The sequence below is a fragment of the Balaenoptera ricei genome, chromosome 20 (genome assembly GCF_028023285.1).
Source record: "Balaenoptera ricei isolate mBalRic1 chromosome 20, mBalRic1.hap2, whole genome shotgun sequence".
NCBI lineage: Eukaryota > Metazoa > Chordata > Mammalia > Artiodactyla > Balaenopteridae > Balaenoptera > Balaenoptera ricei.
In genome coordinates, this window is record NC_082658.1 from 55,461,038 (window position 1) to 55,482,194 (window position 21,157).

The 21,157-nt window shown below is 51.2% G+C and overlaps 1 protein-coding gene across 1 annotated transcript in view; it reads left to right on the plus strand.

Moving 5' to 3' along the window:
* DNAH2 (dynein axonemal heavy chain 2) overlaps positions 1-21,157 on the plus strand; it is a 94,997-nt gene that overhangs the window by 64,368 nt on the left and 9,472 nt on the right. The window contains 25 exon segments of the mRNA XM_059907447.1: positions 191-295; positions 1,039-1,227; positions 1,429-1,514; positions 1,643-1,773; positions 1,931-2,080; positions 2,427-2,594; positions 2,841-3,001; positions 3,280-3,419; positions 4,832-4,964; positions 5,076-5,215; positions 6,515-6,725; positions 6,947-7,063; positions 7,234-7,375; positions 8,064-8,233; positions 8,370-8,486; positions 16,130-16,294; positions 16,990-17,115; positions 17,254-17,402; positions 17,476-17,542; positions 17,676-17,826; positions 18,079-18,227; positions 18,414-18,547; positions 18,700-18,844; positions 18,926-19,125; positions 20,592-20,718. Of these exon segments, the coding sequence (XP_059763430.1) occupies positions 191-295; positions 1,039-1,227; positions 1,429-1,514; positions 1,643-1,773; positions 1,931-2,080; positions 2,427-2,594; positions 2,841-3,001; positions 3,280-3,419; positions 4,832-4,964; positions 5,076-5,215; positions 6,515-6,725; positions 6,947-7,063; positions 7,234-7,375; positions 8,064-8,233; positions 8,370-8,486; positions 16,130-16,294; positions 16,990-17,115; positions 17,254-17,402; positions 17,476-17,542; positions 17,676-17,826; positions 18,079-18,227; positions 18,414-18,547; positions 18,700-18,844; positions 18,926-19,125; positions 20,592-20,718 (3,573 nt within the window).

The following is a 21,157-nucleotide window of genomic DNA, read 5'->3' on the forward strand; positions in this document are numbered from 1 at the left end:
CCTACTGCTCCGTGTTTCTTCCTGCTCTTTCTCTCCCTGTCTTCCCTCTTCCCGTTTGTCCCTCCATCTCCTCTCTTCCTCCTGGCTCCTCTCACATCCTCCCTATTTCCATGCTCCTTCTCTTCCTGTCCTCTCACCTGTCTCCACCACCACCACCCCCCACCTGCCCCATCTGGTCTTTGCTCTCTAGGACATGTTCTTGATGGCTGCCATGGGCCCTCCCGGGGGTGGACGGACCGTCATCTCCCCAAGGCTGCAGAGTCGCTTCAACATCATCAACATGACCTTCCCTACGGTGAGGGCATCCTGAGGGCTGGGGGAGGGGACTGTAGAAGGCAAAGCCATCTGTGGCTCAGAGAGCGACGGGGCAGATCACAGAGGGGCCCAAGGACCCCCAGGGCTGAGTTGCATTCAGGGAGCTATGATACACGGAGGGGAGACTGCTGTCCGCAGGAGCCTTGCTTCTGCTGAGCTAGGAGGGCTGCAGGGTGACAGTGCAGCCTGGCTCTGGCATGTGAAGCCTCAGAGTCCCAGTGGGCAGAGAGTGGGGGCCAAACAGACCAGGAAGGTAGAGCCTCAAAGCAGAGAGCTGGGAGCGGCCCAGGGCTAGGATGAGGCGAGGGAGCCACTCAGGGGCACCCAAAACCCTCGGAAATCAAGATAAATAATATTTTCATGCAACGTTAAAAAAAGTTAATGCCAAAAATTTACGATGAACAAGACACCAAAATTTTAAATAAGTACAAGATCAGTATAGTACCGTGCTGAGCCGCATGAGAGCCTGAGACAAAAGGAAAAACCAGCAATACGGATCCCGTCTTTATTTAAAATGTTCGTATTTCTTCATCGTGGACAGTTTGCATTAATCTTGATTTTTAAATATTACACTAAAGCATTATCCTCTTGATTTCTGAGGGTTTTTTGTGCCCCCCTTAAATTCTGCCCCCAAGACAAGTGCTTTTCTCCCCTGACCCTAGTCCCCCACCTTGGCTGAAAGGTCATGAGCCTGCAACGTTGAGTCTGAGAGCCTGTTTCTAGGAGTCCCAGATCATCCGGATATTCGGCACCATGATCAATCAGAAGCTCCAGGACTTTGAGGAAGAGGTGAAGCCCATTGGGAATGTGGTGACCAAGGCCACCTTGGATGTGTACAACACCGTGGTACAGCGCTTCCTGCCCACACCTGCCAAGATCCACTACCTCTTCAACCTTCGAGACATCTCCAAGGTGAAACTCTGTCTGACCTTTTGCCCCTTTGGCCCAGCACAGCCTCCTTGGAGGCATTCTCCTCTCCTCCAAGTAAGCCTTGGAGCTCAGCAGCATCCCACACACCCCAAACCAGCCCCATCCGGGAATGCTGCCTTCTCTAAAACTTCTGGAGGGACTCTCTTCCCTCCCTCCATCCCACTAGCCACGCCCCTTCCCTAGGTGTTCCAGGGCATGCTGAGAGCCAGCAGGGACTTCCACGATACCAAGTCCAGCATCACACGACTCTGGATCCATGAATGTTTCAGGTGAGGTAGCTGTGCCTGCCAGATCCAGGCCTTCCCAAGCCCAAGCCCCCACCCCCCACCCGCCTGTCGCTTCCCCAAGACCACGCTCCTCTTCATTCCCAGACCTCACCCCAGCTCCCTCCCAACAGAGTCTTCTCTGACCGACTAGTTGACACGGCAGACATGGAAGCCTTCGTGGGCATCATAAGTGACAAACTCGGCTCCTTCTTTGACCTCACATTTCATAACCTTTGTCCCAACAAACGTTCTCCCATCTTTGGTGAGCTGGGAGCTGTGGCCCCTCTAGGCTGGAGACTCTTAGGAGATGGGTTAGAAGGGGAGGCGGGGCACCAAGTCCCATGGATGCGTAGGGCCCTTTGGGGAAGCCTGGGGAGGACCAGGCATTTGAGATCTGCCCCCCTCTTCCCATGACCCAGGGGACTTCCTGCGGGAGCCCAAGGTGTATGAAGACCTGACGGATCTGACGGTCCTGAGGACAGCCATGGAGACGGCACTAAATGAGTACAACCTGTCACCCGCCGTCGTGCCAATGCGGCTGGTGCTCTTCCGAGAGGCCATTGAGCACGGTGAGCACCTCCTGCTCCCGTCCCTTCTCCAGCGTCCTGGTTATGGGATATTCCAAGGAAATGGGAATCTCTTCCCAGGTTGCTCCCAAATCAAGTCTCAGAAGTTGCCTTCCTCCCTAACCCCAGATGTGCTTGTGGCCATGGGTGGGGTTTTCCTTGATGATGGTGTTTAACAGAGGCGGTGGAGGTTGAGAGTTGAATTGCTACCAGTGCTTCAGGCACCAACCTCTTCCCACGCTGCCTGGTTCCTCTGCTGCAGTTTTAGTCGTCCCAGTCCCCAGCCTAGGGCCTGGAGGTCCCCTGAGGTTGTTCAACCAACTCATTACCCTCACCCCCTACCCTCCAGTCACACGGATTGTGCGGGTCATTGGACAGCCTCGGGGCAACATGCTCTTGGTGGGCATTGGGGGCAGCGGACGCCAGAGTCTGGCCCGCTTGGCCTCATCCATCTGCGAGTACATCACCTTCCAGATTGAGGTCACCAAACATTATCGAAAGCAGGAATTCCGAGACGGTAACGCTGGGTTTCTGAGGTGGAAGAGGGTTTGGGGCTGGGAGTGAAAGATCAGATGCCTGAACTTCCTGTGATGACAAGTGAGAGGAGGGATGGAAGCCGGGTAGGGAGCCGCGCCAGGCCCGGGTGGGGTACAGGACGGTGTCCTGTATGTGTTGCCAGCTGGGGGAGGGCTCCTGAATCTCAGAAGGGGACGGAGGGACAGGATGGTGAATCTGAAGAGTCGTTCCGTCTCCTCTGGCCCAGATATCAAGCGTCTGTATCGCCAGGCTGGGGTAGAGCTCAAGGCCACGTCCTTCCTTTTTGTGGACACCCAGGTTGCTGACGAATCATTCCTAGAGGACATTAACAACATCCTCAGCTCAGGCGAGGTCCCCAATCTCTATAAGGTGGATGAGTTTGAAGAGGTGCGATCCTTCCACACCCACTACCAGTTGGTTCTTTGGCCTTCCTAACTAAGCCCTTCTCACCTAATCCCAGAGGATGCTGCTGTGGCACCCCCTCCCCCCAGCCCCCCGTTAGGTGGTGCTTCCTCTTCTGCCATCTTCCCTCGCGGGACGCTAGTGGGCCGAGCTGCTTTAAAACCCACACCCTGTCAGCCCAGCCCCACCTGCTGCTCCCTCCTCCCTCCCGCCCTGGGTTCTGCCCTTGAAACCTCAGCCCTCTGACTGGGGCCTCCGCGCAGATCCAGACGCTCATCATAGAGCAGGCCCGCGCGGAGCAGGTGCCCGAGTCCTCGGACAGCCTCTTCACCTACCTCACCGAGCGCGTGCGGAACAACCTGCACATCGTCCTCTGCCTCAGCCCCGTGGGCGACCCCTTCAGGTGACTCTTGTTACAGCCTTCTTCTCCCTCGAGGCCCCCACTCGTCGCGGGGTCCTCCTCCCCGGCTCTGGCCTCTGTGCCTTCTGCCAGCGAGACTCAGGAATAGCGCTGGCCTCTCCAGCCCTGTACACCCCGTCTCCTGGCCGTAGCCTGTGTTTCTTTCAGCAAGTTCCTGCTGCTTACATGGGAGCCTTTTGGTGTATCAGATTTCTTTATTTTTCCGGAAGATGGAGGTGGTTTTTTTGTTTTGTTTTTAAATTTTTAATTGTGGTTAAAAACACATAAAATTTAATCATTTTAGCCATTTTTTTTTCAGGTTTGTAGCTTGTCTCTTCACTTTCTTTAAGTGTTTTGTTGTTGTTTTTTTACTAAAGAGAAGTTCTTAAATTAAAAAAGAATGTTTATTTATTTATCTTGGCTGCCAGGTCTTAGTTGTGGCACACGGGATCTTTAGTTGCGGCATGCAGCCTTCTTAGTTGCGGCATGCATGCAGGATCTAGTTCCCTGACCAGGGATTGAACCTGGGCCCCCTGCATTGGGAGCACAGCGTCTTAACCACTGCACCACCAGGGAAGTCTCTAACCATTTTTAAGTATACAGCTCAGCAGTGTTAAGTATATTCACACTGTTGTGCAACAGATTTCTGGAACATTCTCATTGTGCAAAACTGTAACTCTATACCCACTGGACAACTGCCCATTTCCCCCACCACCCCCAGGCCCTGGCAGCCACCCTTCTACTTTCTGTTTCTGTGAGTGACCACTCTAGATACCACGTAGAGGTGGAATCATACAGTATTTGTCTTTTTGTGACTGGCTTATCTCACTTAGCATAATGTCCTCAAGGTTCATCCATGTTGTAGCAGGTGCCAGAATCTCCTTCCTCTTTAAGGCTGAATAATATTCCATCGTGTGTATACACCACATTTGATCCATTCTTGGTATGACTAGATTTTCAAGGGCATCGGAAAATAGGAGGACAGAGAACTTGTGCAGAGAGGCAGTTTGGGTTACCATTTTGTTTATCTTTTAATATTTTTGGTTTATGGCGTATGTACCAGGCTCTGTGCTAAGCATTTTACATGTGTCACCCCATTGAATCCCCTAACAGCTCTAGTTAGTATGTTTTGTTATTCCCATTTTAGAGCTAAGGAAAATGACGTTCAAAAGATTACATCACTTGCCCCAAGATCCACACCTAGTTGGTGTGGAATCGGGTCTTTCTGACCGCAGAACCTGTTTCTAAATTCTGCACTGAATCAGCTCTGAGGGGAGCAAAACCTGGACAAGGAGATACAGGGGCACGAGGGTGGGGCTTTTAGGTTCCTGGGGAGCGGGTGGAGCTGTGACGAAGCCCGTCGCTGGAGGCTGAGTCTGCGATTGGGCTTAACTGCCTCTCGAAACCCGCGCCAGGAACTGGATCCGCCAGTACCCAGCCTTGGTGAACTGCACAACCATCAACTGGTTCTCAGAGTGGCCCCGCGAGGCCCTGCTGGAGGTGGCTGAGAAGTATCTGGTGGGAGCAGACCTGGGGACCCAGGAGAACGTGAGGCCCTCCTCCCCACCTTTCCTCACCCCCCTGCACCTCCCGCCCATTTCTGTTCTCTGTCTGCCTTTACTCTTGCTCTGTCTCACATCCTCTACGAATTGGCCTCAGATCCACAGGAAGGTGGCCCAGATCTTCGTCACCATGCACTGGTCAGTGGCTCAGTATTCCCAGAAGATGCTGCTGGAACTTCGAAGACACAACTACGTCACACCCACCAACTACCTGGAACTTGTATCTGGATATAAAAAGTATGATGAAGACTAGGGGGCACAGAGGGCCAGGGAGTTTGGTGTCTTTCGAGGGTGCTTGGTGAAATGAAGTCATGGAAAATATCCAGGAGCTGGCCAAGGGGACCCGCTCGAGAACTGGGATGTTGATGTGGAAGGGCAGAGATGCCAGAGACCTTGATTCTGTCCAGGAAGTTAAACAGAGAGATGGGGTTTCCAGGGGACGTGGCCACCTCAGGGGCCCTCTGGCTGTGACCACTTTATACACCTCTCTGTCCTTATCTTCTAGAATGATGTCTCTCTTCCCAAGCACAATACAACTGTGACATTATATTTTGGGTATATATGACAATGTAGGTCCTCTTCTGTCTGCCTTTAACATCTTCTAGACTTTCCACCATTCCCAAGAATTGTATATTCATTCATTAAGTTGTACTGACTGAGTTTTTATGTGCACAACACAATAATTTGCTTTGAAGGATATAAGAGTAAGGTAAAAAAAAAACCTCACTTATTGGATTTAGTACTTCAAAGGTGAAGAAAAAGCCATTTGTAATAATAATGATAGCCAACATTAATTCATTCATTTAAAATATATTTTTGAGCACCTACTCTGTGCCAGGCACTATTTTAGATGCTTGTAATATATATGCCAGTTAACAAAATGAAGTCCTTGCCTTCCCTGGGTACATAGGCTAACATCCTGTTTAGGATTTCCCAGTCACTGCGTTAAGTTCTTTACATGCATATTATTACTTAATCCAGAAAACAATCTTGCATAGACATTTTTCTTTGGCTGTACAATGTTAAAACTCATTTTTGAACGAGTTGCCAACATTTAAAACTTGGGGAGCCTTAGAAAACTCCAGATTTCCAGTCTGTCTTGAAGCATCAGAAATTGTGGCGATACTGAGCCCATATTCATTCTCAAATGGAAAAAAACAGGTTGGAGCCCAGGGATGGCCACCCCCTGGAGAGAAGTTTGTGTTTTCTGGTTCACTGCAGCCCCCCTGTCTGCTGCACAGCGGGGAAGAGTCTCAAGTAGGGAAGTGGTGTGATGAAAACAGTAGCAAGCAAGCTGATTCTGACAGCGGTGTGTAGAGTAAATCAGAGGCACGAGAGTCTGGAAGCAGAAAGACCAGTTGGGAGGCTGTTGGCAATGATCCAGGCAGGAAATGATAAAAATCTGACTAGGATGGTGTCGGTGGCAACGGGCAGGAAGACAGGGACCAGAGCCGCTCTGGGAAGGAAGAGACTAAACGAACCTCTCCTTTCTGGGCGCCCCGGCTCCTGAGGCCCCGATCCTACTCTGTCCCCTAGCTTGCTGGCAGAGAAGCGGCAGGAGCTGCTGGACCAAGCCAATAAGCTGCGGACGGGGTTGTTTAAGATCGATGAAACTAGGGAAAAGGTGGAAGTGATGTCTTTGGAGCTGGAGGATGCCAAGAAAAAGGTGGCTGAGTTCCAGAAGCAGTGCGAGGAGTACCTGGTCATCATCGTGCAGCAGAAGCGGGAAGCGGATGAGCAGCAGAAGGTGGCCCCGCCCCCTTCCCCTGCACTGCTCCCGCCCCGCGTGCCCCCTGCTCCCCGCGCCCGCCGGGCAGGGGCTCCCCAGTCTCCACCGGTTACAGGGCAGGGAATGGGAGTTCCACTCCTCATGTTTTCTTTAGCTTTCTCTTTCTCTTACCACCAACACCGTCACCGCCACTTTTGCTCAAGGTGAAGTCAAAACCCTCGTTTTCTTTTCATCCGTAGGCTGTCACAGCCAATAGTGAGAAGATTGCGATTGAGGAAGTCAAGTGCCAGGCCCTAGCTGACAATGCCCAGAAGGATCTAGAAGAGGCATTGCCAGCCCTGGAAGAGGCCATGCGGGTATCGGGGCGGGAGGGCTCAGGAAGGGGGTGGGGCCGGCCGCCTTTGTTCTCAAAGTCCCTGGGGAAGTAGGGAAGAAGAGGGGAACTTCAGCTGGGTCCTATCTCCATAAAGGAACCTGTCTTGCCACCTGAGTCGACTCTTGTCCCCAAGTTAATCCCTTTTCCCAGGCTCTGGAGTCTCTGAACAAGAAGGATATAGGAGAGATCAAGTCTTATGGACGGCCCCCTGCCCAAGTAGAGATGGTGTTGCAGGCAGTCATGATTCTCCGAGGCAGCGAGCCCACCTGGGCAGAGGCCAAGAGGCAGCTAGGTAAGCCAGGGATCCGGAAGGTAATTAACGTGAGTCCACCCAGCGTTCCCTAATCATCAGCTGGGTGTCAGGCACTCGGAGAGACAGAGATGAAGGATGCATTGTACCAACCCTCAAAGCACAGAGCCTAGTAAGGAAGAGAAGGCATAAATGTCAGTCAAGTTTCTTTGGTTGTAAGTAACAGAAAACGACTCATCTTAATTTAAGCAAAAAAAAAAAATTTTTCATAAAGCTATAGGAATTATAGGAATATATCACAGAATCCAAGGACAGGAATGTCTTCGCTCGCCCATCCTCCAAAAACACAAGAATCAGAAAAGGGAAAACAAGAGTCTTTCTGTTTTATTCTTGTGATAGTTTTCCTGCTCTGAGTTCTGGTGGTAGAATGTAGCCTGTAAGCTGTGGTTTGGTGGCCCCTGCCCTAGAAGAAGGTGCAGAGTATATAGAAAGAGTGGTGTGTGGGGCAGTCGGGCTGAGAATGTTGAAGGTAAGTGATGGGAGATGAGGCTGCGGAGGCCTTGGAGGCCCTGGGAGCTTCGAGGGTCTAGAGAAGGGAGTAAGGTCAGCGGAAGGAGCTCGGGATGAGGGCAGATATGCTGGCCTTGGGAACTGAGCCCAGGAAGCATGTGGCCTGGATGAGGAGGGGGGTTGGGCCCTCTGACTGAGGCCCCCTACCTTCATCCCACAGGGGAACAGAACTTCATCAAGTCACTGATCCACTTTGATAAGGACAATATCTCAGATAAGGTCCTGAAGAAGATCGGAGCCTACTGCGCCCAGCCGGACTTCCAGCCTGACATCATCGGCCGCGTGTCGCTGGCTGCCAAGTCCCTCTGCATGTGGGTTCGCGCCATGGAGGTAAGCGGTGGCCAGTGCGGTGGGGAGCAGTGAGGCCAGCCCAGGAGGAGGAGGGATGGAAGACCCAAGTGGGAAGGAAGGATCACGGGCAGGTGAGTGGGTGGCGGGTAAGAGGGTGCCTGCTGTCTCCCCGCAGCTGTACGGGCGGCTGTACCGGGTGGTGGAGCCCAAGCGGATCCGCATGAACACTGCGTTGGCCCAGCTTCAGGAGAAGCAAGCGGCCCTGGCCGAGGCCCAGGAGAAGCTGCGTGAGGTGAGCCTCACACCCGCGTTTTCCGTTTTCCGAGGTGGTCCCTCTCCCAGATTTCCGAAGGATGCTTCCTGACTGTTTATTTTTCCCTGTCAAATTCTACTCCCCTCTCCCTTACAGTCCTGTCTGCCTCCCCGTCTGTGCCTTGTTTAGACAGGCTGCCTCTGGCTCAGAAAGCTAAGCTGACTGAGAGGGTTACAAAGGCACAGGGGCACTGTCCCCAAGGAGCCCTTCCCAAGGCTGACCGGGGAGTCGGCAATGTCTGCTATCCTTCGTTGGGGGCCCTTTGGAGAGGGACCCTGAGACAGTAGCCGATGAAATCTGTGTGGCAAACGTGTCTTTGCCAGGGGGATGGGACAAAGGTATCACACTGCTGCTTGGACCTGGAGGAATGTGAGGGCTTTGGAGCCTGGGGAGGGGACGGGGTCGTCTGGAGGTAGAGAGGGGTATTTCCTGTGAGCGGGCTAGACAATCCAGAAGGTGATTTCCTACAAGATATATGCACAAGTAACTCCCTAACCAGGCAGCATATAAGTTATTATCAAGAGTTCAAAATTCTTCCAGTCTATCATTTAATTTTCTATCATTGATTTGATAGGTAATATAAATACATCCGCATGGTTTGAAATTTAAAAAGTACAAAAGCATATCCAGTAAGAATTCTCTCTCCCACCTTCTACTCTCTAGCCACCAGCTCTGCTCCCTTGAAAGCAACCCATATTACAAATTATTGTTTCTCCATCCAGGGATGTTCTGTGCTTGTATCGGCAAAATTTCTTTTCTTTTTTTTTTTTATATTACTTACACACACTGTTCTGCACCTTCCTATATTACTGACTTATATATCGAAGATTGTTCTATATCAGTGTAAAAAGAGTTTCTGCTTTCTTTTTACCGCTGCATGTCATGCCAGTAGATAGCTAGACCATCATTTTTCTTTTTTTAAATAGCCGTGCCACGCAGCTTGCAGGATCTTAGTTCCCTGACCTGGGTTTGAACCTGTGCCCCCTGCAGTGGAAGTGAGGAGTCTTAACCACTGGACCACCAAGGAAGTCTTTGTGTGTGTGTGTGTGTGTGTGTGTGTGTAGACCATCATTTATTTAACCATTTCCCTTTTGGAAAGACAGATTCATTGCTTCCAAGTTTTTCATCTTCACTTGCCCTCTAACTTGGTTGATGCTATCTTTTTTTTTTTTTTTAATAAATTTATTTATTTATTTTTGGTTGCATTGGGTCTTCGTTGCTGTGCATGGGCTTTCTCTAGTTGCGGACAGCGGGGGCTGCTCTTCACTGTGGTGCGCGGGCTTCTCACTGCGGTGGCTTCTCTTGTTGTGGAGCACAGGCTCTAGGCGCACGGGCTTCAGTAGTTGTGGCTCGTGGGCTCTAGAGCGCAGGCGCAGTAGTTGTGGCACATGGGCTTAGTTGCTCCACGGCACGTGGGATCTTCCCGGACCAGGGCTCGAACCCGTGTCCCCTGCATTGGCAGGCAGATTCTTAACCACTGTGCCACCAGGGAAGCCCACTGCAATACTCTTAATTAAGGCCACCCTTGCAGACTACATCTTTCCTCTGCCCAAGTCCAGTTTCCTAGAAGTTGCCCTCCTTCAAACATCCTGCTTCTATAGAAATAGCCACTCACCCATGGATAAAGCTGCAGCCACCTGCCCAGGTCAGAATATCACAGGGTTGGCTTAAAGACTTCCACTCAGAGGCTTCCCTGGTGGCGCAGTGGTTAAGAATCCGCCTGCCAATGCAGGGGACATGGGTTTCGAGCCCTGGTCCGGGAAGATCCCACGTGCCGCGGAGCAACTAAGCCCGTGTGCCACAACTACTGAGCCTGTGCTCTACAGCCCATGCACCACAACTACTGAGCCTGTGCTCTACAGCCCGTGAGCCACAACTGCTGAGCCCACATGCCGCAACTACTGAAGCCCGCATGCCCTAGAGCCCGTGCTCCGCAGCAAGAGAAGCCACCGCAATGAGAAGCCCACGCACCACAACAAAGAGTAGCCCCGCTCGCCGCAACTAGAGAAAGCCCGTGTGCAGCAATGAAGACCCAACGCAGCCAAAAATAATAAATAAATAAAAATAAATTTAAAAAAAAAAGACCTTCACTCAGGCCATAGAGGTTAAAAGCCAACCACACAAGTGTAGAAACCCACTGGGCTTAATACCAGCCTCTGCAGGTCACCTAGGTTGAAACACCTGTCCACACCCTACTGTCTGCGCAGGAAACCCCCAGCCCCGCCAAAAACTTTGTGGTGTGTTTTCTGGTCTGCAAATACGTATACTCTTGAACGGATCTGAGAACTAGCAGCCTTCTTCTATACCCAAGTTCTAAGCAAATTGAGAAATAATACAAAAGGCATTTGGCCAAAATATCACCTTTAAAGGCTAAGTTGGAGGATGTGGCTGACGTCTGTGAACAAGCGGCCCCCCTAGTAGGGACCCCATCTTCAGACAGAGTTACCTGGTCTTGGGCATTTCTGGGGGGCCAGAGTGGGACTTGTGCTCACCCCTAAAAGGAAAGGGCCTGAGCTCAGTCGAGCAGTCCCAGTTTATTCTTCCCAATTTTACCAGTCAGATCAGTCACCACCTCCCCTGGAGAAGGGGTGAGAAAAAGTCCTGGAGGAGGTCTTCCAACGCACAAGGGAATGACTAAAACAAAAAACCGTAATAAGACACGATCCCAGAGGAAAAAATAAACCCAGAGAAAATTCAGGTTACAGAGAAAACTTGGAAAAGCAGACCTAGTCTAATTGGTATCATCAGACAGAGTGATTAAGGAAGAAATGACATCCACAGAGCAAAAATAGGATGATGAAAGTCCAAACAGAGAAAAAGAAAGAATTCTGGGAAATTTTTAAATGATCAAAGTATGACATTGGGTGGAAGGGTAGGAGGACAACGTCATGGACTATAATATAAAACCCCAAACCAGAAACAGACAACGTGAGAGAGAGATAAGAGACACGATCCAACCCATAAGAATTTCTGAAAGAGAACACACATAATCAGGGATAATACAAGAAGTATTTAACAACCAGCTCGGCACACAGTGACCTGTCAGAATGTGTCTCAGCCGCGAGCTCACAGCCAGCCACCTGGTTCACACTGGGCACCAACCCGGGTCACAATGACATCGACACTGTTTACTGGCATTTGACCTTTATAATCAATCTAGAGACAGAGCACAGAAGACCGAGAGTGGCCTCTGAATGGGAATGTTGTCAACCTCGACGATATAAAAATAGGACATACAGCCTAAAAAGTTGGGAAGTGGACACAGGTCCACTGGGGGCTGAGGGAAAGACAGGGCAATGCTTTTGCAGTAGATAAAATAGAACTCAGTTTTAACATGTTTGGACTTCCCTGGAGGTCCAGTGGTTAGGACCCTGCGCTTCCACTGCAGGGGGCACAGGTTAGATCCCTGGTCGGGGAATTAAGAGTCCACATGCTTGGAGGAGCTGTAGAAAACAAAGAAACAAAAACCGTGTTATTTAACATTATAAAGGTAGCCAGTAGGAGAGAGAAAACTATTAGGAGTAGAGAGAAAGGGTTGGTGGTATGGAGGTATAAGGGAATCAGATCTTCATCTATCACAGCATAGAGTCCATAGAAATAGTCTAACGTTGATAAACCAGGAAACAGCTGTATAGAATATACTTGTAGTATCCGTAGAGGATGCACTGGAAGAATATTCAAGAAACAGGTCACATTGGCTACCTCGAGAAGGAAGCTGGGTAGATAGAGAACAGGGCTGGGAGGAAGATTTTTCATGCTCTTATTTATGCCTCTTGAATTTTTAAGTTACTTATTCACAAAGTAAACAATTAAAATAGAAAAGAAATAGCAGCGTCAAGATGTGCTTATGCAAGTACACGGAGGAGATTCATTACAGCATCATTATAATAGAAAATGTTGGGAAGACGCAAACGTCCATCAGCAGGAGACTTGTTCTATAAATTATGGTTCCACCATACACAAAATTATTTGCAGCTGTTAAAAAGGATGAGGCAGCTTGACAAGAACTGATTTGGAGACAAGTAAAAAATAGTAAAGTACAGGGACTTCCCTGGTGGCACAGTGGTTAAGTATCTGCCTGCCAATGCAGGAAACATGGGTTTGAGCCCTGGTCTGGGAAGACCCCCCATGCCGCGGAGCAACTAGGCCCACGAGCCATAACTACTGAGCCCGCGAGCCACAACTACCAAAGCCCGCGCGCCTAGAGCCTGTGCTCCACAATAAGAGAAGCCACCTCAATGAGAAGCCCGCACACCGCAACGAAGACCCAACGCAGCCAAAAATAAACAAATAAATTTATATAGAAAAAATAGTAAAGTACAGAACAGTGCTATTGAATGTTATCGTTTATCTTTTTGAAAAAAAATCATCCATTCAAGAAATATTTATTGAGTGCTGGGCACTACCCTAGGTCTAAGGAGTCAGTGGTGAACATGCTGCTGCCCTCACGGTGCTTACATTTTCTTTACTGTTGATGGACTCTGTCTGGAAGCCTACGCTAGAAACTGGTGATAGGGCTTCCCTGGTGGCGCAGTGGTTAAGAATCCGCCTGCCAACGCAGGGGACACAGGTTCGATCCCTGGTCCGGGAATATCCCACATGCCGCGTGCTAAACCCGCACGCCTAGAGCCCATGCTCTGCAACAAGAGAAGCCACTGCAATGAGAAGCCCACGCACCGCAAAGAAGAGTAGCCCCCACTCGCCGCAACTAGAGAAAGCTCCCGTGCAGCAACGAAGACCCAGAGCAGCCAAAAATAAATTTAAAAAAAAAAGAAAAGAAAAGAAACTGGCGATAGTGGTTCTCTCTCAGGCTGGGGCTGGGGGCTGGGGGCTGGGGGCTGGGGTCAGGAGTAGGAGGAAGATGGACCCTTCACTGTATACGTTTTCGTTGCTTCAGAATGTTGATTCATGTGAAACATATTCACTATTCAAAATTATACCTCAATAAAGATGTTTAAAAAAAAGAAGAAAACATCATACAATATAAAAACTGTATTACACAGCAAAAGAAATTGTTATAAAATCCTGTTTCTTGAAAATAAATAAATAAAATTTCAATAGTATAAAAAAAAAGACATAAATGGGAAAAGTTATTTTCAAAAAAGATAAAGATGATGTTAGGTGTGATAATGATGTTATGATTATGTCCTTTTTTAAAAAAGAGATGCCTTATGAGGTATTTAAGGTTGAAATGTCATGAGTTTGCAATTTACTTTAAGATACTTTGGCAAAAAACAAGTTGATGGAATAAATATAGCAAAATGTTAACAACTGTTAAATCTAGGTGATGGGTATATAGGTATTGCTTATATTAGTCTTTTTTCTAGGTTTGAAATGTTTCATAATAATTTTTAATTAAAAAAAAGATTAAAACTGCAAAAATTTAAAAACTGTGTGTATGTATATATATGTGTATAGTAGCGGCATAAGCGTAATAGTCAGAGATATGGAAGTAATTACCAGAAGAAATAAAAAGAGGAATGGTTAAAAAATAATTTGCTACTGAAGGATGGGACTGGGTAGGAAAAGTGGGCTAGAGGACTGTTGCTTTTCATTATAACCCCTTTTATTATATTATTTAGGTTTTTAACCTTGTGCATGTATTTCTTGCATGAAAAATAAAAACAGTGAAGACAACACCACACACAAAATAAATAATGAAATATAGATCCGTCATGTGGGCCGGCTGCCCCCCCAGAGACCAGTCTCCATGGGAAGCCGAATTATAATCAGAGTGTTGCTGATGAGCATGGCCTCAGCGCATGGAGGGGGTCGCGTGAACCTGATGACAGGGGTCACGCGGTAGAGCCTGCCAGATAACCCAACACGCGTGTGCAAGGGGACCTACATTTCCCTGTAGGTCCCCAGCCTCCAAGTGGCCCAGCTGATCACTGAGTGACACCTTCTTTCTTTAGATGCTAATGCCTTCCAACAGATTCCTACCAAGACTTGACCTATAAGCCGTCCTGTCACTCAAGGGTGACATTTTGAATCTCCACTTTGCCTTAAAAAATATTCCTTGGAGAGCTACCTTTCCCATTCCCAAGTTCTCGGAGGTCCACCTCAATAGCTGAGCCCAGGTCCTGCCTGCTTACTACACAGTAGGCGTTGTGCTACAACCCACGTTTATCCTTACAGCCATCACTCAGTAAAGTGGGGCAAGGATCTGAGCACTCTTTGCACTGCTGCAGACTGCCTCTCCCAGTGGGGATGCAGCAGGAAAGAGAACTAATGTTTATCGTGTGCACACTGTGTGGCAGGCACTTGGTGTAAGGCCAGCTCCCCGTTCCTCTTCATGAAGAGAACAGGTGACACGGTGTGTTCACAGACACAATTACTGTTCGCCAGTCAGGCACACATACCGGGTCCTGGAAAAGACTCAGTTCTTTTTTTTTCCCTTTCAGTTTTATTGAGATATAATTGACAGACAGCACTGTATAAGTTTAAGGTGTACAGCACATTGATTTAACTTACATACATCATGAAATGATGATCACAATAAGTTTAGTGAACATCTGTCATTTCATAGAGAGACAAAAGAAAAGAAAAAGAAGAAAAACTTTTTCCTTGTGATGAGAACTCAGGATTTGCTCTCTTAACAACTTTCATATACAACATACAGTAGTGTAATTATATTAATCATGTTCATTAAATCCCTAATACTTATTTAGTTTATAACGGGAAGTGTGTACCTTTTGACTGCCTTCATCCGATTCCCCTCCCCCACCCCCTATCTTTGCCTTTGGTAATCACAAATCTGATTTCTTTTTTATAAGTTTGTTTGTTTGAAGTATAATTGACCTACAACACTATGTTAGTTGCAGGTGCACAGCATGGTGATTCGATATTTCTAAACATTACAAAACAATCACCACACAGTCAGTTCTTGACTTCAGATTTGAGTGATAACGAGTTCCCTGGCAGTCCAGTGGTTAGGACTCTGTGTTTTCACTGCCGAGGGCACGGGTTCAATCCCTGGTCCGGGAACTAAGATACCACAAGCTGCACGGCACGGCCAAGAAGAAAAAAAAATGATTTGAGTGGTATATTCCAACCTCCAATGAGTCGAGGTGAGGGAGGCTTCTCCAAGAGGTAAGGCTCTTCCCAGGTCCCATCTTCGGTGGGACCTCGGACCTGGGCCTTTTTCCTGAATGGACTCCCTCTTCCTCCCTCCAGCAGCTCCTGGCTTCATTCTAACTCCTTCTTCCTCTCTCAAGGTCTCACCTTAGGTGTGGCCTCTGGCACGGAGTGGCGGTTATTTCTGTGCTATCTGGTCCTCTCTTGCCAACACATCCTGTGTGCTTTATCACTATGCTACGAGAGGTCTGTCTCCTACTCAGCCTTGAGTCCGTTACCAAGTAGTTTCCAGGCTCAAGGAAAGGGTGGTGGAGGGATGGGAAAGAAAACGCAACTTATCACAAATATTTGATCTTGTTTTTCTCCTCACAACAACCCTGTAGGGCAGGTGTTGATTGTTCTTATTTTGCACGTGAGGAAACAGGCTCAAAGAGATCATTTTCCCCGAGGTTCATTTTCCCACAACCCGGCAGACTGGTGATCTGAAGCCAGAAAAATCTGGCCTCAAGCCCCGTGTTTGATCCCTGTACTCTGATCCCTCCCAGGTGGCTGAGAAACTGGAGATGCTGAAGAAACAGTACGATGAGAAGCTGGCACAGAAGGAGGAGCTTCGCAAGAAGTCCGAGGAGATGGAGGTGAAGCTGGAACGAGCCGGGATGCTGGTGTCTGGGTTGGCTGGCGAGAAGGCCCGATGGGAGGAGACGGTGAAGGTGAGATCATTGCACCACCTGGCTGTCCTTCTTCCCTGCCCACCAGTGCCAAGAGCTCCCGTCCCGTTTAGGTTGAGGGACAGGCGGGGGGAATGGGGATACTTGGGTGTAGGGACATCCAAGAATGGGGCATGGGAGTTCTTCCCCTCCACCTCCTCACATTTGGTGAGAATAGTAGAAGCAGAGACTTTTTGTACCATGGGGGATCTGCTTCTGGGTTTAGGTAGGGCTAGAAAGCACACACGAGGACCCTTGACATAGCCCACTGGCCTGATTGAAGCCGACCTGGGGCATGTCGTCTCTACCCTCGGTGAGCTCCTGGCTTCACAAGAGGGTTAGGCCTTATCATAAGAAATAAACATTGCTGTTAAAGATGGGGAACTCAAGGGAGTTCCCTGGTGGCCTAGTGGTTAGGATTCGGCACTATCACTGCCATGGCCCGGCTTCGATCCCTGGTTGGGGAACTGAGATTCCTGTAAGCCGCACGGCATGGCCCAAATATGAAGAAAAGGGAAAAAAGGACGGGGAACTCAAAAGTTGTGAGAGTAGGTTAGAGTTCTCAGCGTGCAAGGTCTAGGAGAGGCAAAGACTCTCTCTGATCTGGATAGTGTCCAGAGGAGAGTGCCTTCACAGCAGTCCAGGTATCTCCAGGCTGGGGGCCCAGGCAGCCTTACACCTCCCCTGCTGTCCTCCAGGGCCTGGAGGGGGATCTGGGCTACCTGGTGGGAGACTGTCTCCTGGCAGCTGCCTTCCTGTCCTACATGGGACCCTTCCTGACCAACTACCGGGATGAGATCGTCAACCAAATCTGGATCAGGAAGGTGAGGCAGGGCTTAGGCGTGACGAGTGAGCTCATGGGCTCTGAGATTGTGGCCTTTGGGAGTAACAGAGATGTCGGGAAGGGGCAGGGGTGCTGGGCTCAGATCTCCAGGCTGAAGCTTGGGGCTCTTCTCACCCAGATCTCGGAGCTGCAAGTTCCTTGCTCACCCCACTTCACCTTTGATAAATTCCTGTCCAATCCTACCAAAGTTCGGGACTGGAACATCCAAGGGTTGCCCTCGGATGCCTTCTCCACTGAGAATGGCATCATCGTCACTCGTGGCAACAGGTAAGGATGCTGCTGGGAGCACGAGGCCGAGTAAGGGCAGAGCCTGTCTTCTGACTCACGCTTCCTCCTTCAGGTGGGCACTGATGATTGATCCTCAGGCCCAGGCCCTGAAATGGATCAAGAACATGGAAGGAAGTCAGGTATAAGGCTGGGGGACTGACTTGTCCCCTTAGATTCTCTTCCCAAGCCTAACTCTTCCTGAGGTCCTTCCCTTAGGCCATTACCCCCCTTGTATCCTGCAGCATTTCTTGCGTCTTTTCCCTTGCTCTCTAGGGCCTACAGATCATCGATCTGCAGATGAGCGATTACCTTCGAGTCCTAGAAAAGGCCATCCAGTTTGGACACCCAGTACTGCTCCAGAACGTGCAGGAGTATCTGGACCCCACACTCAACCCTGTGCTCAACAAATCTGTAGCTCGAACTGGTGAGGGCCCAGGCTTATTGTGGGATTGGGCTGGAGGACAAATCCTAGAGCCCAGCCAAGTCAGACACAGGGGGAGAAAGGGCTGGGTCTTTGGCTCTGTCCTCTACTTACCTGTCCTTGTATTCAGACAGCCCTGGGCTGGGGCCATTAGGGCAGGCTGAGTCACTGCTACTGGATTCCAGTTGGGGAACAATGGGTCAGCCCACACCTGGTCACGTGGGGTCCTTGCCTTTGACCCTCCTGCGGGTGCAGGTGGTCAGCTGCTGATGCGCATCGGCGATAAGGAGGTGGAATACAATACCAGTTTCCGATTCTACATCACCACCAAGCTCTCCAACCCCCACTACAGCCCAGAGACCTCAGCCAAGACCACCATTGTCAACTTTGCTGTCAAAGAACAGGTGGGTGGGAGCTGATGCCTAGACTGAACTAGGGTGCACCCGGAAGGGCTGTAGAGTCCGGCAGGACTGAGAAAAGGCTAAGATTGTGTCGGGCAGCTGCAGATGCGGGGCTTGAGAGGGGTAAAGGGATGAAACGGGTAAAGGTCACCGCAGTGGGATTCTCACCACGAGTCCTGGCGATCCCAGGGCCTGGAGGCCCAACTGCTGGGCATCGTGGTCCGGAAGGAGCGGCCGGAGCTGGAGGAGCAGAAGGACTCGCTGGTCATCAATATCGCCGCTGGCAAGAGGAAGCTCAAGGAGCTGGAGGACGAGATCCTTCGGTGAGACCTTGCCTCCCCCGACCCCCGGCCCGCCGGTCTCGCAGGCCTGACTACAGCCCCGGGGGGCTGATGGGGGGGCCTCCCCACCCCCCCCACCCCAGCCCAGTACCCCTAAAGCCTCTCCATCCACGTGCCTCTTGGCTTCCCTCCAGGCTGCTGAACGAGGCCACAGGCTCCCTGCTAGACGACGTGCAGCTGGTGAACACCCTGCAGACCTCCAAGATAACCGCCACGGAGGTGACAGAGCAGCTGGAGACCAGCGAAACCACGGAGATCAACATCGACCTGGCCCGAGAGGTGAGCCCCTGCGCCCTCCGGCCCGGCCCCCTCCTTGCCCGAGCCCCGGCCCCTCCGGCCCTGACTCCGCCCCCTCCGCAGGCTTACCGCCCGTGCGCCCAGCGGGCCTCGGTGCTGTTCTTCGTGCTCAACGACATGGGCCGCATCGACCCCATGTACCAGTTCTCGCTGGACGCCTACATCAGCCTCTTTATCCTCAGCATCGACAAGAGCCATCGCAGCAACAAGCTGGAGGACCGCATCGACTACCTGAACGAGTACCACACCTACGCCGTCTACAGGTCTGCGCGCCTCCCCGCGCGCCGCGCGAGCTCGGCGGGAGGCCCGGTGGCTCTCCGCCGACCCCTCTTGCTACTTGTGCCTTCGTGCTGCCCCATGCCACCGCTCCTGTCCCCCTGCTCCTCTCTCCATACACTTGCCCTGGGTGGCGTCCACGGTCGGGGTCTAACCATCATCCACGGGCTGACTAGTCCCTGTTTCAGTGTATCTTCTCTTCAGGTCTCCCTTGAGCATTAGCCTTGTGTGTAGGACCGTCTCCTATACCAGCACTTCTCAAACGGTTCACGTGCCCACGACGCACTGGGAATCGTGTTAGAATGCAGACTCAGATTCAGTAGGTCTGGGCTGGGGCCTGGGAGCCTGCATCTCTAACAAGCGCCAGGTGAAGCTGCTGCCCTTGGTCTGTGGCTCGCACTTCGAGTAGCGAGGTTCCTGACCCCTCTGCCTGGACGTCCCACAGACCCTTCAAGTTCAGCTTGTTTCACATCAAACTCGTTATCTTCCCTCTTTCTTCGGGGCCACACCCCTGAGTGGCACCAACACCCACCTCCCAGGCACCCAAGCCAGAAGCCAGGAGGTGTTCCTGACTCTTCGCTGTCCCTCACCCCTCAGATCCGTCACCAGGTTTTGCTCATGATTCTTTCTGCAAACTGTTCCCCCACCCCACCCGGGTCTCCCCAGTGCCATGACTGCACTTCAGTGGAGGCCGCCGTGATCTTTCTGAATTCCCCAACGGACTCCCAACAGGTCCTTCTGCCTCCGAGTCTGTCCCTCTCTAATCTGTCCTCCTGCAGGCGCCAGCGTGAGCCTTTCAAACACAGAAATCTGGCCATGCCACTCCCGGCTTACACTCTTTGGTGGTTGTTTCGTGTCCAGTGGCCACAAAGTCCTCCGTGCCTTGGCCACCACCTGCCTCCCAGCCTCACCTTTCCCCTCCTTACGCTGGATGCCTGAGCACCGCTGACCCCCCTGCACGCCATGGTTTTCCCGCCCCCACTGCCTGCTTTGCTTGTGCTCTGAGCTCTCCCTGGCGTCCTCCCCTCTCCGCTCTGCCGCATCACTCGGTAACTCGGCTATACCTCCGGCAGCTCTGCTCCAGGCAGGGCGGGGGCTGCCACCCTTGTATAGGACTCATCACGTCCTATGGTAGCCGATGGCCTCTCGCCTGTCCTCCCCACTCTACCTGACTTCCTCCAGCACAAAGACTGCGCTTGTTCATCTTTGTGTCTTCAGGACCTGGCAGAGTACCTGGCACGTAGCAGGGGTCCAGTCGTTGTTGAGGAAACTCTGGGGAAACCACGTCCTCTCTCTAGTGCCCCGAATGCTTGGCTGTTTACAGGAGGTTTGGATTCGAAGCTGAGTAAGACCCTCCTTCTGTGTAGGGCTCTGTGATGGTCTGCTCTTCTCTCAGGAGGCATTCATGCTGAGTACCCTGCCTCCCGCACCCCCATCCCCTGTCCCCTCCCAGGTACACCTGCCGCACCCTTTTCGAGCGCCACAAGCTGCTGTTCAGCTTTCAGATGTGTGCCAAGATCCTGGAGACTTCCGGCAAACTCAACATGGATGAATACAACTTCTTTCTGCGCGGGGGCGTGGTGAGTGGAGCAGAGGGCACATCGGAGGGTGGGGCGGACGAGGCTGGGGATGGACTCCAGACCCAGAGGGTAAGGCCCGAGGCTCCAGCGAGTGCGCGTGCGCGGAGGAACGCTGGCAGGAGCAGGCGCCTGACAAACTCCTGGGGGGGCCGCGGGGGGTGACTTGCCTTGTGCCTCCTTGCCCGAGTTACAGGCGGGGCTTTGGGCCCCTTACCTGCGACCAGCTGATTGGTATGAGCTGGCCACTCTTTCACTGCTTCTCAGGCCACTCCTTCCCCAGCCTAATTTCGTGGCCACCATTACACTTTCTCCCTTGTAAACAGCCTCAGCCCCTTTGCACACCACCCCCCCCCCTCACCCCCGGCACGGTGTGGCATTTGCTCGCTGAAGCTACCGCTCTGGTAAGATCCAGCTCTCCTTCCCCTCTGTCCCAGTGTGG